At 29.7% G+C, this 15435-nt stretch overlaps 2 protein-coding genes across 2 annotated transcripts in view; one reads left to right on the top strand and one right to left on the bottom strand.

Annotated features, from left to right (window-relative positions):
• The window catches only part of LOC114331342 (hydrocephalus-inducing protein-like), a 691883-nt gene that overhangs the window by 38226 nt on the left and 638222 nt on the right, over positions 1-15435 (top strand). The window contains exons 7-8 of the mRNA XM_050647266.1: positions 1457-1694; positions 12267-12474. Coding sequence (XP_050503223.1) covers positions 1457-1694; positions 12267-12474 — 446 coding nt within the window. The remainder of the gene's footprint in view (positions 1-1456; positions 1695-12266; positions 12475-15435) is intronic.
• Positions 1-15435, bottom strand: part of LOC114331344 (uncharacterized) — a 215110-nt gene that overhangs the window by 172117 nt on the left and 27558 nt on the right. The window lies entirely within an intron of this gene.

The raw sequence follows: 15435 nt of genomic DNA, 5'->3' as shown, positions 1-15435 counted from the left end.
ATAAGTTTAAGATAGGTTGCCCTGTACTTGGTGATATATTCAGTGATAGAGACGTTGGTAGTAAATTTCTTGATATAGAGAAGAGAACGCATATTCTTGGAAGATATTCGGATACCTTTAGTAGTTCAGGGTTTGTGATGTTTTGGCTTAATTACAATTAAAGGAAATGCTTTATTGAAGATACAGATAAGCTTATCTAAGAATTCACTGAAATTTTTATCCACGTCCATGGCAGGAAAGCGCCACTCAGAGGTTAAGCAAAAATTTTGGAATTTACGAAAGTTCCGGGTGGAAAAAATATTAAACTTGGTTTTAAAAACAATGAAGGCCGAACAAAAGGCCGAAAAAAATAATATTTATTTTATCTCAAAATATCTGCATGCTTTTTTCTCAGATTTTTATAGAGTGGGCATCATGATCACAATAAAAAAAGTCGCTTTTTGGTATTTTATTTAACCGTTTTGACTTTGTTTCAATTTTAAAATTATTCTCTACCTTATTTTTCTTAAAAAAAAAAAAATGAAAAAGCTGAAAAAATATTTAGACCCTTAGTCCTCAAAAAATTGAAACGTATTTTTTCATTTTTTTTGATGATATTGCCTAGGACATTTTATTTTTAACAAAATTTTTGGGGCGAAATTCAAAGTTTTAACGGTTTTGAAATTTTTATACATGTTGTTTCTAAATAAGTGTGACAAACTTAAGGGGTAATTCTTCACGAAAAATAATGACAGTTTGCTATAAAAACGTATGCCCGCAAATGCGTGGTTTCAGAGATACGGGTTGTTGAAATGCTTCTTACAAACTGACGATTGATTTATTGCTCTAAAATCGGTTCAAACTGAAAAATACGTTTCGATTTTTTTGAGGTTATGCTCAGATAAAGGGTCTAAATTTTTTTTTGGATCTTTTTGGGTTGCATTTGAAGGAAAATAAGACAGAGAATGATTTTAAAGTTAATACAAAGGGTAAACGGTTAAAAAAGATACCGAAAAATATTTTTTTTTTTACTTCGACCATGACTCCCATCTTACAAAAATCTGAAAAAAAAAAATCATGAAGATAATTTAATACCCAATAAATAATATATTTTTGTTTCGGAATTTTGTTCGGCCTAATTTTTTAAACCAAGTTTAAAATTTTCAAAAGCAAAAAAAATCAATTTCGCTTCAAAAATTAAAAAAAATACTCTCTTGTTGAAAATAAAAAGCCTACAAAATGTAAGAAAAAATAAGTTTCTACTATGATTAGAACCCAAGAAATCGCCAAATAACTAAAAACAACAATTTAATTTTTTGGGGAATTACGGGTAGGGCTAAGGGTCTAAATTTTTTTTTGGTAGAATACTTTTTGCTGTAGGAGAATCTGGTAGGTATTTTTATTTTTGGAATATCGCTAGTGGCATTTTTCGCTATCTTAACCTTCTAGACCTTTTATTTTTTGTTATATTTTTTAGACGGGAAAATTATTTCCCCATCAATCTATGGACTTTATGGTGATATTTTTTCCCACAGCCAATGAAGTATACCTGAGTACTGCTTATCTAGACATAACTGGGAGGCCTGACCGACTACCAGTAAATCTATCCGGTATAGGGAAAGGTCCCAGCGTCATCTTCAACGTTACCAAATTGGATATAGGTTCAATTTTTCTGGAAGTAACTCACGAGTATCAGGTTGTCATAAAAAATGACGGTAAGAGAATAATGTATAAGTAACATTAAATTCTGTTTCATGATATTTTAGTGACTGTACTCTATGTAGTGATATAAACATCAATACAAAAATACAGGTCATAAATTAAATCACATTTTCTGGAACCAAAGATAGTTCGATTGAACCTAAATTACCTTAGTACAAATGTTCACATAAAAAAAGTTACAACCCTTTGAAGTTATAAAATAAAAATTGATTTTTCCCAATATATCGAAAACTATTTGTGGTTTCTTATTGAAAACGGATATGTGGCATTCTTATGACAGTAGCATCTTAAAATAAAATTATAGTGAAATTTGTGCACCCCATAAAAGTTTCATGGGGGTTTTGTTTCCTTAAACCCCCCCAAACTTTTGTGTACGTTCCAATTAAATTATTATTGTGGCACCATTAGTTACCAAAAATATTTCTAAAACATTTTTGCCTCTTAATACTTTTTCGAAAAGCTAGTTTTTATCAACATATTTTGAATATTTGTCAAATCCACCACATATTTGTATACTTACTGTTCGTACGATTATACAGACCTGGTAATAATATGAAAATTTATTTATAAATAATTACAGTTTGAGGTATATTTTGGACCATATTAGAAAAGAAGCCACATCTCGATAAAAGGTGTCATATCGGAAAAATACTAAGAGGCAAAAAAGTTTTAAAAACACTCTGTTTAACTAATGTTACCGCAATAATAGTTTAATTGGAACGTACACAAACATTTGGTGGATTTAAAGGCACAAAACCCCTATAAAATTTTTACGTAAACATATTAAAAAAGAAGCCGCATCTCGATTAAAAATGATTTATCGAAAAATTACTAAGAGGCAAAAAAGTTTTAAAACATTGTGTTTAACTAATGGTACCACAATAATAATTTAATTGGAACGTACATAAAAGTTTAGGGGGTTTAAGGGAACAAAACCCCCATAAAATTTTTATGGGGTGCACAAATTTCACTATAATTTCTTTTTAAGATGTTCCTGCCATAAGAATGCCACATGTCCATTTTTATTAAAAAATCTCTAATAGTTTTCGATATATCGGAAAAAATTGATTTTAATTTTGTAACTTCTAAGGACTGTAACTTTTTTTGTGTACCTATTTGTACTAAGGTTTAATGTTCAATTGAACTATTTTTGGTCCCAGAATATGTGATTTAATTTATGACCTGCATTTTTGTTACACCCTGTATAGCGGTAGAGGAGCACAAGCGGGCATTTTTGCAGTTACTTGAGCGCTCAGATTATCATAAGGGGAGAAACCTGGTACCCTGCAGATGTACCTCTACCATATATTGGCTCTTAACACAGGGAAGTTCGTTAAGGGAGGCGCGAAAAAAAAATCTCTCCTTAAAACTACTCGAAATTGTCAGATTAAAATAAAGTAAGTACATGCAAAAGACTGTATATTTCAAAAATCTGACGATTTGAGCGGGGCGTAAGGAAATGGTTGAGTCACAAATTTTCACAAAAGAAAAGCGAATATTTCCCGAAACGAACGTCAGATCGAAAAACTAAAAAATACGTCTTCAATATTTTTCAAAATCTATCGAATGGTGCTAAACATGACCCCACGGAGAGGGGTCAAAATCAACATCAGATCGATAAACTGCAAAACACACTTTCAAAATGTTTTTGAAAAATCTATCGAATGATACCAAACACGAACCCTCACGAAGGTTGCGTGGGGGGTTACTTTAAAATCTTAAATGGGACCCCCAAATTTTTATTGCAGATTTGGATTCTTTACGGAAAAATTATGGATAGATGGCGCTATAATCGGAAAAAACGATTGTTGGAAATGGAAAATTAAATTAAAAAATGGAAAGTCCCCACCAAAATGGAAAATTTTACTTAACTTTTCTTAGTTTTAGGACCTACTCTTCACAACCCAATAGGTCCCCATAACGCTCGAGTGACTGCAAATTTAGCATACTTTGCTCCACTACCATAGTTGTTAATAGGCGAAATCTAAGAGACTTCCATTTAAAAATAAATGAAAAATAAGAATCTAGTAATCTTAGGTCTTAGTATAACTTTCAGTTATACCTTATCCTTTTATAATTTGCAAGGAAAAACGACAATAAATGCATTGATATGGGAAATCTAAAATGTGCATTCCAAAACACGTCAATTTATCTAGGTAAATATCAAACAATTTTGATTTCAACACAAAATTCCAATAAGACATGCAGTGCTTGTAAACAAAGATTATAGTTGTTGAAGGTGTTCAAATGAAGTACACTCGTTCCATAATAACAGTGTATAATTAACATCACGTTATCACTTTGTCTTCTTCTCGATTATTAGATTTTATTGTATAAATAGATAGTGAAATCGTAATCGTATTAATGAAATAATTGAATAATTTACGCGATTCTACAAGTAACTGTTACCCAAAAATATTCAAAACCTGAACGGAAATAGCCATCTCGTTGCTGATGACAACATCGCAGTCAACTAATGTTTACATCCAGTGCATAAAGCTCTTGCGAATAAACTGTAGTACTCAATTCGTGAGTAAGAACGAAGGTAAATAAAGACAGTTAAGATTTAATTTCGATTCAGAGACCACCACCATCTGTTTACATATGTTTCAATCTATTGATCTCATCAGAACAGCTTTCGTTCCTACTCACGAATTGAGTACTAGGAATCAAAATTCGTTTGATCTTTATCTAGATAAATTGATATGTTGTGAAATGCATATTTTAGATTTCCCATGTCTATGCATTATGCATTTATCGCCCTGTTTCCTTGCAAATTATATATACTCTGGGCTAATTAGCAAAATACAAGGAAAAGTTATTGTATGTATTAATAATATAGATATGCAAAGTCCGCAGATAGTGTGCTACTTTTTTTATAAACAAAATGGCGCCCGAAAATCGTGTTTATTTCAATTTTTGCTCTATAACTCCAAAGATTTTAACTCTAGACCAAAAACACTCAAATAAAAATTCACCGCAATTAAATTCTGCATAGAGACGTGTTTTTTCCGATTTACTTCGACGAAAACTCTCCCCGGAAAAAGCGGGGTTTTCCAACAAAATCTTTAATTTTCAACTAAACTTTTAGACAAGTAGTTGTTAATCAATAATTAAATAACTTGGTAACGTAAAAGCCCTTTCCGTACAATTAATTTAATTAACAATTAAAATGTTAATTAAAAATTTACGGTCGCTATAATAACGACAATAATTATGATGCATATACATTATACATAGACACGTCATAGACAATAACTATAATTTTTTCATAAAAAGACATTATACCTATCTAATGTACTTTACAAAATTAAAATTAGACTATTTAGGCGGCCTCAGAAATATGTTAAAATTATAAACAATTTTTTGGTTTATAAACAAATAGAATATCTCGGGAAATATTAAACTAAATTAAATTGTGAAAACGGTATTCGAAAGACAGCGGCAGGACGCTTCTTTTAAAAGAAAAAACGTTTAATTATGACGAGTGGTTCCTGAGATACAACCGGTAAAATTTGACCGGAATTTACGGCAAAGATATAAACAATAGGATCATAATTTTCAAACCATCACCTTTTTATTTTTGTCCTCTTTCTCCACACCAATGTTCATATCTTTAAATTCCTCATAAAATATATTATTATAATAAAAAGTATCGATAATACGTGTGAAAATTGCCAAAAATAGCAAAATTCCAATCAAAAATTAGGTTGGAGAAAATGTAACTCTCAAAGTTCAAAATCGGTATACGTTAACAAAATGCATTTTCTCGGCTTCCCATGGAGCAATTTCCTTCATTCTTTTTTTGTTCTCTAATAACTCGAGCAGAGCCATCGAACTAACGCATTATTAAATGTTAAACTTGCTTTTGTTTTGTTATAATAGATTAATTTATTTATAAGAACAGAAAATTACATATTTTTTCCAGTTGTAAGCTTTTTTTTTTAGATAAACTTACTACAAGTGTACCTTTTAAAGTTAAAAACATAATTATTCTCATTTGAAAGCTGTATAATTATTTAAACAATTTTTATTTAAACAAATTAAAATGTTGTGTTATAATAAATAAATTAATTTATTATAACAAAAGAAAAGCAAGTTTGACATTAGTAATGCGTTAGTTCGATGGCTCTACTCGAGTTACTTGGAAACAAAAAAAGAATGAAGGAAATTGCTCCATGGGAAGCCGAGAAAATGCATTTTGTTAACGTACACCGATTTTGAACTTTGAGGGTTACATTTTCTCTAACCTAATTTTTGATTGGAATTTTGCTATTTTTGGCAATTTTCACACGTATTATCGATAGTTTTTATTATAATAATATATGTTATGAGGATTTTAAAGATATGAAAATTGGTGTGCAAAAAGAGGACAAAAATAAAAAGGTGATGGTTTAAAAATTATGATCCTATTATTTATATCTTTGCCGTAAATTTCGGTCAACTTTGAGCGGTTGTATCTCAGGAACCACTCGTTATAATTAAACGTTCTTTCTTTTAAAGGAAGCGTCCTGTCGCTGTTTTCCGAATACCGTTTTCAGAATTTAATTTAGTTTAACAGTTCGCGAGATACTCTATTTGTTTATAAGCCAAAAAATTGTTTATAAATTTAAAATATTCCTGCGGCCGCTTAAATAGTCCAATTTCAATTATGTAAAGTATATTAGATAGGTATAGTGTCTTTTTATGGAAAAATCATAGTTATTCTTATGCATAGTAATTATTGTCGTTATTATACCGACCGAAAATTTTTAATTAACATTTCAATTGTTGCTAAACTATTCATTCAATTTCCATTGGCTTCTGGAATTGTAATATATACGAAAGGGGCTTTTAAGTTGCCAAGTTATTTAATTATTGATTAACAACTACTTATCTAAAAGTTTAGTTGAAAATTAAAGATTGTGTTGGAAAAACCGGTTTTTTCCGGGGAAAGTTTTCGTCGAAGTAAATCGAAAAAAACACGTATCTATGCAGAATTTAATTACGGTGAATTTTTATTTGAGTGTTTTTGGTCTAAAGTTAAAATCTTTGGAGTTATAGAGCAAAAATTGAAAAAAACACGATTTTGGGCGTCATTTTGTTTATAAAAAAAGTAGCACACTATCTGCGGACTTTGCATATCTATATTATTAATATATACAATCATAAGATTCGATTACAGCAATAAAATTGCTGGTAAATAACTTTTCCCAAAAATGGCCTATTCTCCGATAATCAGCCCAGACTAATAAGGATAGGGTGGTGTAGTTGAAAGTGAGAATTTGTTTTCGATGTAAGAAATCTTTCAAATTTTTATTTTTCATTTATTTGAAAATGGAAGTTCCTTAGGTTTCGCCTATCTTTTGTTAGATGTCGCTATAACGTCTATTAGCAAATTATTTTATTTTAATTTACAGTAAGATTTGGTTCCGATTCAGAGCAAACCACAGGCTGTCCTGATGAGATCAAGAGATTGAAACATATGTAAACAGATGGTGGTGGTCTCTGAATCGAATTAAAACTTTACTGTCTTTAGTTACCAAATAATTATTAATACAGGGTGGCAAAAATAATTTTTGAATTAAACTAATTGATACAACAAGATGTGTCATTAGTGTGATATATATATATATATATATATATATATATATATATATATATATATATATATATATATATATATATATAAGAAAAAAGAAGTACTTTGTTGACTTGTTTATAAAAAACACTTTTGAGTTTCGGTGGGTTGGAGTCAATAAAAAGGGGCTGTTAGAATACTATTTTTTATTACTCGAGCTTTCGAATGTGTTTACATTCATTTTCAAGAGCTAAAAAGTAACTGATAAAGTGGAAACAAAGATCATGTAAAAATATAACTCACCAGATAAATCTAGATTGGTTATTAAAACTTGCTAACATTAATACATATAAATAAGAGGAAAACTATTAATATCCATAAAATGAATTCTTCCCAGACTGCATAATATAAATTAATGGCCAAAAGATTTAAATTTTTTTTCAAATGAATTTTGAATTTGTATGATCGGTAAATTGGAAAAAATTTTATTACAAAAAGTCAATGTCAGTGAAAAAATCAGCCTACATCGACAAGTAGCTAAAAGTAATTTATTTAAATATATTATAACGTGATGATTTGTTAAAAAAAAGAAAGAAGAAATAAATAAGTAGAGAAAAAAATATTTTAGTAGTTTACAGAAGTACAAAAGAAATGTAATAAGGATGTGAAAAAAGTGAAATATTTATGGTGCTCTGAATATTATTTAAAATTATAAGGAAATGATGTAATTATAAATTTTGCTTAAATTTTGAATTTCTGATCTTTTATTTAAACTATGATCACTTCTACTAATAGATACCATTTCCAAAAAAGTCCTTTTGAATTTATTACCTTCATTGCACAAAATTTTTATGTTGTCAAAATCCATGATATGATCTTTGTCAATCACATGATTGCCGAATCAAAAAACCGTCTTGTGCTTTGGCAGAGCATGTGATTGACAAAGATCATATCATGGATTTTGACAACATAAAAATTTTGTGCAATGAAGGTAATAAATTCAAAAGGACTTTTTTGGAAATGGTATCTATTAGTAGAAGTGATCATAGTTTAAATAAAAGATCAGAAATTCAAAATTTAAGCAAAATTTATAATTACATCATTTCCTTATAATTTTAAATAATATTCAGAGCACCATAAATATTTCACTTTTTTCACATCCTTATTACATTTCTTTTGTACTTCTGTAAACTACTAAAATATTTTTTTCTCTACTTATTTATTTCTTCTTTCTTTTTTTTTAACAAATCATCACGTTATAATATATTTAAATAAATTACTTTTAGCTACTTGTCGATGTAGGCTGATTTTTTCACTGACATTGACTTTTTGTATTAAAATTTTTTCCAATTTACCGATCATACAAATTCAAAATTCATTTGAAAAAAAATTTAAATCTTTTGGCCATTAATTTATATTATGCAGTCTGGGAAGAATTCATTTTATGGATATTAATAGTTTTCCTCTTATTTATATGTATTAATGTTAGCAAGTTTTAATAACCAATCTAGATTTATCTGGTGAGTTATATTTTTACATGATCTTTGTTTCCACTTTATCAGTTACTTTTTAGCTCTTGAAAATGAATGTAAACACATTCGAAAGCTCGAGTAATAAAAAATAGTATTCTAACAGCCCCTTTTTATTGACTCCAACCCACCGAAACTCAAAAGTGTTTTATATATATATATATATATATATATATATATATATATTTATATATATATATATATATATATATATATATATATATATATATATATATATATATATATATATAACTAGAAATGATCACAGCTGATTAGTAATTATCAATTTACAAATTATTGGGTTAACAGCTGAAATGGAAGACTCAGTGTACTCTTTTCTACGATTCCAATATTTCGTTAACAGTCGCTAACATCATCAGGGACGCTGAAATAATATTAAAGGTATAATAGTGAAACTGGGTATTGAAAAATAACTCACCAGTTTGAGATTTTAGTCAACGATGTTATAAATGTGTAAAAAAGCGGCATTAACAAAAAGAATTGCAGTGAATGTTATTAAAAATTAAAAATATAACAAATAAAAAAGATAAAAAATGGAACTATAATATAAATAACTATGCTAAAAACCACTAATTATTAAAATCTTTTAAATTCGTCGCACAGAAAGGTATTAGAGACAATTATGTCAATATACTGTCAGTCATGACAGAAATAGGTAGTATATTATGAACTAGAATCTAAACCAAAATCTTTATTGACATTTAAGTTTTTATCAAGTTTAAGAAGGAAAGAATAGATCTCTGTTAATTGTTTAATATCTGTTCTTTTATTAATTGTCTGTTCATTCTGATAAATAAATGCCATTTCAAGAAAAGTTCTTTTGTGATAGTTCTTTTCATTTGTTAAAATTTTTACAGATTCAAAGTCAAATTCAAAGATTACACCAAAACTCACACGAATTGTAAAAAACGAGCTAAACATCAAAATAGCTAGTAAACCAGTTTTAACTATTAATAATTTATTTTCAAAGATGAAAGATAGATCTCCAAAAGAGCTATTAACTGATGTAGTTTACAGTATACCATGTATTGATTGTGACAAACAGTACATAGGCCAAACAACTAGACGAGTCAAAGATCGTATGACAAGTCATAAAAGTGATTGTAGATTATATCCAGACAGGTGCTCTTTAGCTACATATGTTGTAAATGAAAGCCATAATATGGACTTTGAATCTGTAAAAATTTTAACAAATGAAAAGAACTATCACAAAAGAACTTTTCTTGAAATGGCATTTATTTATCAGAATGAACAGACAATTAATAAAAGAACAGATATTAAACAATTAACAGAGATCTATTCTTTCCTTCTTAAACTTGATAAAAACTTAAATGTCAATAAAGATTTTGGTTTAGATTCTAGTTCATAATATACTACCTATTTCTGTCATGACTGACAGTATATTGACATAATTGTCTCTAATACCTTTCTGTGCGACGAATTTAAAAGATTTTAATAATTAGTGGTTTTTAGCATAGTTATTTATATTATAGTTCCATTTTTTATCTTTTTTATTTGTTATATTTTTAATTTTTAATAACATTCACTGCAATTCTTTTTGTTAATGCCGCTTTTTTACACATTTATAACATCGTTGACTAAAATCTCAAACTGGTGAGTTATTTTTCAATACCCAGTTTCACTATTATACCTTTAATATTATTTCAGCGTCCCTGATGATGTTAGCGACTGTTAACGAAATATTGGAATCGTAGAAAAGAGTACACTGAGTCTTCCATTTCAGCTGTTAACCCAATAATTTGTAAATTGATATATATATATATATATATATATATATATATATATATATATATATATATATATATATATATATATATCAAATGAAATAGAGAATGTGGAGAAATCCCCTTACGAATAATTCACACATCCACACAACATTATTCGTAAGGGGATTTCTCCACATTCTCTATTTCATTTGATTGATATCGTACGAGTGGTCGTTAAACCAATAACTTCTCATCTTTTATATATATATATATATATATATATATATATATATATATATATATATATATATATATATATATATATATATATATATAAATAAATAAGCAAAATCATTGGCTAATACTCGTAAAGTGAATGTGAATTTAGTTGGAAATATATAAAATGATGAAGGGTCATCATTCCATACATTTCTGTGCAACTATATACACCGGTGTTTTGGCCTATTTGGGCCTCGTCAGTATAGTGTAGCAAGTTAAAAAAGTTGTTTGTTAACTTGTAAAAGGATTACTACAGGAGCAAGGTTACCATTTTTGGTCAGATTGTTAGAAGACCCGCAGTCGCAAGGCTACAACTAACATTGCCAATGAGGTAAGGCTACCTGAGGAAATGAAAAGCCATAACATTATTAAATAAACTGATGTTGGATAATCGAGTACAAATATAAAAATAAATAAGCAAAATCATTGGCTAATAATCGTAAAGTGAATGTGAATTTAGTTGGAAATATATAAAATGATGAAGGGTCATCATTCCATACATTTCTGTGCAACTATATACACCGGTGTTTCGGCCTATTTGGGCTTCGTCAGTATTGGGACCGTGCATGTTCGGCAAAGCGACCTCTATTTCTACGCTCTGTACTTTTATTCGCACTTTTAATTATATTGGCCAATTATATTAGTCCTGGTTGCTGGATAATTGTCAAGGCCATAGTCCAAAAAAATAATAAGAAGAAAAAATAAGATGCAGGTTATGTTATGCAAACATAAACAATTGTATGTAGTAAATAAAATTAGTTATTAAAATGCAGTACTGCAAGCAAAATACAATTAATTAAATTTACCTTTATATAATAATTGCATATCATATCAGTATTGTGGAGCAATATATAATTTTTCTGCTTCAATGACAGAAGGTATGAAATATACGTCAATTTGACAATTTCAATTGACAATATGAATTATTTAAGATAGTTGTAATATTTCTCCGCGACTCGCGCACGGTCGTTTCTCGTTTCCCTTCCAATTACTTGCACACCGCGAATAGTGTAGCAAGTTAAAAAAGTTGTTTGTTAACTTGTAAAAGGATTACTACAGGAGCAAGGTTACCATTTTTGGTCAGATTGTTAGATCAATGTTAGTTGTAGCCTTGCGACTGCGGGTCTTCTAACAATCTGACCAAAAATGGTAACCTTGCTCCTGTAGTAATCCTTTTACAAGTTAACAAACAACTTTTTTTACCTTGCTACACTATACTGACGAAGCCCAAATAGGCCGAAACACCGGTGTATATAGTTGCACAGAAATGTATGGAATGATGACCCTTCATCATTTTACATATTTCCAACTAAATTCACATTCACTTTACGAGTATTAGCCAATGATTTTGCTTATTTATTTATATATATGTGTTTCCAGAAAAATATAGTATTTCCTTTTGACACACGGAATTGCTGGAGCTTGTTGCATACATTACTATGCTTTTAGGTTGTATTCCGGCTACGGTAGTTTTTAAACCAACAGATACAGAATTTGGCGGAAAAATTACATGCTCACCTCAATCTCAACATCTGAACAAAATTGACTCCTGCAGATCGTTTATTATTAAATTCTCTTCTCCATATCAAGGGCAATTTGTCGAAAAAGTTGAATTTGAGATAAAGGAATCTAAAGAAATTATTCATTTTTTATTAGTGTGAGTAAAATATACTTTTTAAGTTTAATAATATAAGAAAGTGAAATAAAATAAACCATAATAAAAGTTGTTGTTCTGAAGCTACTTCCTTGTTGCATTTTTATAATCAACTATTTTCAATGGGAAATAAGCCACAATTTTACCAAAAAAATATTTTATTAACGTTTCGACGCCCAAGTCGGTTGTCGATGTCAAAATACAAAATAATACTAAATTAAACAAAAATGTTGTTGCTTAGTAAAAAATTCTAATAATTTATTTAATCAATATTGGAAATATCATTTTATAGTCTTCTACTTTAAAATGTATAATACATGTCTGAATTGCCGATATAAATGAGTCACATTAAATAAATTATTAGAAGAATTTTTTACTAAGCAACAACATTTTTGTTTAATTTAGTATTATTTTGTATTTTGACAACGACACTCGACTTGGGCGTCAAAACGTTAATAAAATAATTTTTTTTCCCATTGAAAATAGTTGATTATAATAAAAGTTAAAAATATATGGTTGTATGAAATGAGTGAATCCCATGCAGCTGACTTGGATTCTAGATTTATCCCTTTCCGTCACTACACAACTTTCACATCCATATAGCAGGATAAATGTAGTCATTGTTTTATACCAGGGATGGCCAACCCGCGGCACGCGTGCCACTCTGTGGCACGATTGAGTCCTATCAGTGGCACGCGTAGCGTTTTGGATTAAAAAACTTTCAAAAAAATTAAAACTTGAAAAACAAAAAATAATAAGAAGAAACTTGGTAGGTTTACGGAAGTTACGATAGATGCGGCATCATTGCATCCTCTGGCGAGCGATATTGCTGCGATTGGTGCACGTGATCCTAGCTGTCGTAATGTGAAATAGGACTGCGTTACCCTTGCTTAGTTTATTTTAAACTGCCCCGTTGTATGTGCACATTTTGTCATCGCGCATTGTTTCTTTAAAATTTTAAAAGTATTTGTTCGATATGTCCACGAGTAAGCCTTCGACTTCAAAACGAAAATACGAAGATGATATTGCAATTCGCGATTTTCAACCTGCTTGGGAAGAACAATTTTTATGTGGATTGTCTGTAGCAGTTCCGAAAAAATTTAACCTGGAACGACATTATAAACAACTGCATAAGGACTTCAGCAACAAATATCCTATTGGTTCACATTTGCGAGCCGACTTTATTGAAAAAAAAAAAGAAAACCCTAGCCAGCCAACAGTCACTGTTTCAGAAGAGAAGTGATGAAATGGAAACTATGGTTAAAACATCATATGAACTTTCTCTGCTGTTAGCCCGGAAGAAAAAAGCCTACTCTGATGGAGAGGAGATAATTAAAAATAGTCTGGCAATATTTGCTAAAAATGTGGGAGATGTAAAGATCAAAAATATGGTCGATAATATTGCATTATCCCGAAATACAGTCATGCGCCGTATAGATGATATGGGCCAGGATGTTGTTTCCCAAATTATAAGTGGATTACAATCCTGCAAGTTCTTTTCTTTAGCTTTGGATGAAAGTTGTGACAACACAGAAAATGCGCAGTTAAGCATTTTTGTCCGTTATACCAATGATAATTTTGAAAATGCCGAAGAGCTTCTGGATTTGCGCCAACTAGTCACAACAACAGGAGAGGACATTTTTCAACAGCTTAAAAACGTAATCGAAGTCAACAAAGTTGAATGGTCAAAATTAGATAGTGTTTGTACAGATGGAGCTCCTTGCATGGTTGGTAGACTAAAGGGGTTTGTTACATTACTGGAAAACTATTTGGGAAGAAAAGTTTTTAAGTACCATTGTATTATTCACCAGGAAGCTCTTTGTGCCAAGAACCTAAACATGTCATCTGTTGTTGACCCTGTAACACGCTGTATTAACAAAATACGAGCTCGGGCATTGAATCGACGACAATTTCGAGAACTGTTCGCGGAAGAAACGGAGCAAGATGGAGAGTTACTTCTCCATTGCAGTGTGCGCTGGCTCTCCAAAGGAAATGCACTCGAAAGGTTTTGGAACTTGAAGGAGTGCGTCTTAAAATATTTGCAAGAAAACAATGAACTACCCAGTGAGTGCTCGTTACTTAATGATAAAGATTGGCTTTGGGATTTAGCTTTTCTCACTGATATTATGAGACATTTAAATCAATTAAATTTAAGATTACAGGGAAAAAATTGTATTTTTCCTACTCTAGTTGGTCATATATCTTCTTTTGTGAATAAACTTATGCTTTTTTGTAACGATTTTGGAGAACAGAGATTGACACATTTCACATTAATGCAGGAATTAGCCAACAAGATCAGTAGAACTCCAAATTATGACAGATTTAAAAACCTTATATCTATTTTGCTAGGTTCATTCAATACCCGGTTTGAAGATTTTCAAAAAGACAAAATGAATGTTGACCTTTTCATAAATCCTTTTTCTATTTCTCTGCAAGATATCAATTGTTACTCAGCTGAAATACAGATCGAAATTATTGATTTACAGAACCACACTATACTAAAAACCAAATATAGGGAAATTATTTCAACTGTTACTGATCCCAATTATATTGAATTTTGGAAATTTGTACCAGCAAACAATTTTCCTAATTTACACGAGTTAGCTCTGAGATATTGTTGTAGATTTGGTTCAACGTACGTTTGTGAGCAAATGTTCTCTATTATGAACATAATAAAATCAAAATATCGGTCACGATTAACTGACATGCATTTAAAAAAGCTAATTCTGTTGGCTAGTTCCGAAATTAATCCCAATATAGTCCCCAAATTAATCCCAAATACCACATTAAATAAGTAACTGTTTAATAATTTGAATTTTAGATAATAAGAAAATATTTAAGTTTTTTTGTTTAACGTTTTTATTTTATTTTTATTAACAATAAAGTAAGTTTGTTGTTATGTTTTACTTATTACGTTATTTTTTAAACCTCCACTATCTTGACTAAACGGAAAAATGTGGAATT

This window comes from Diabrotica virgifera, chromosome 3 (genome assembly GCF_917563875.1).
Source record: "Diabrotica virgifera virgifera chromosome 3, PGI_DIABVI_V3a".
NCBI classification, from domain to species: Eukaryota; Metazoa; Arthropoda; class Insecta; order Coleoptera; family Chrysomelidae; genus Diabrotica; species Diabrotica virgifera.
The sequence above is the reverse complement of the archived record's forward strand: the minus strand, read 5'-3'. Positions and strand labels throughout refer to the sequence as shown.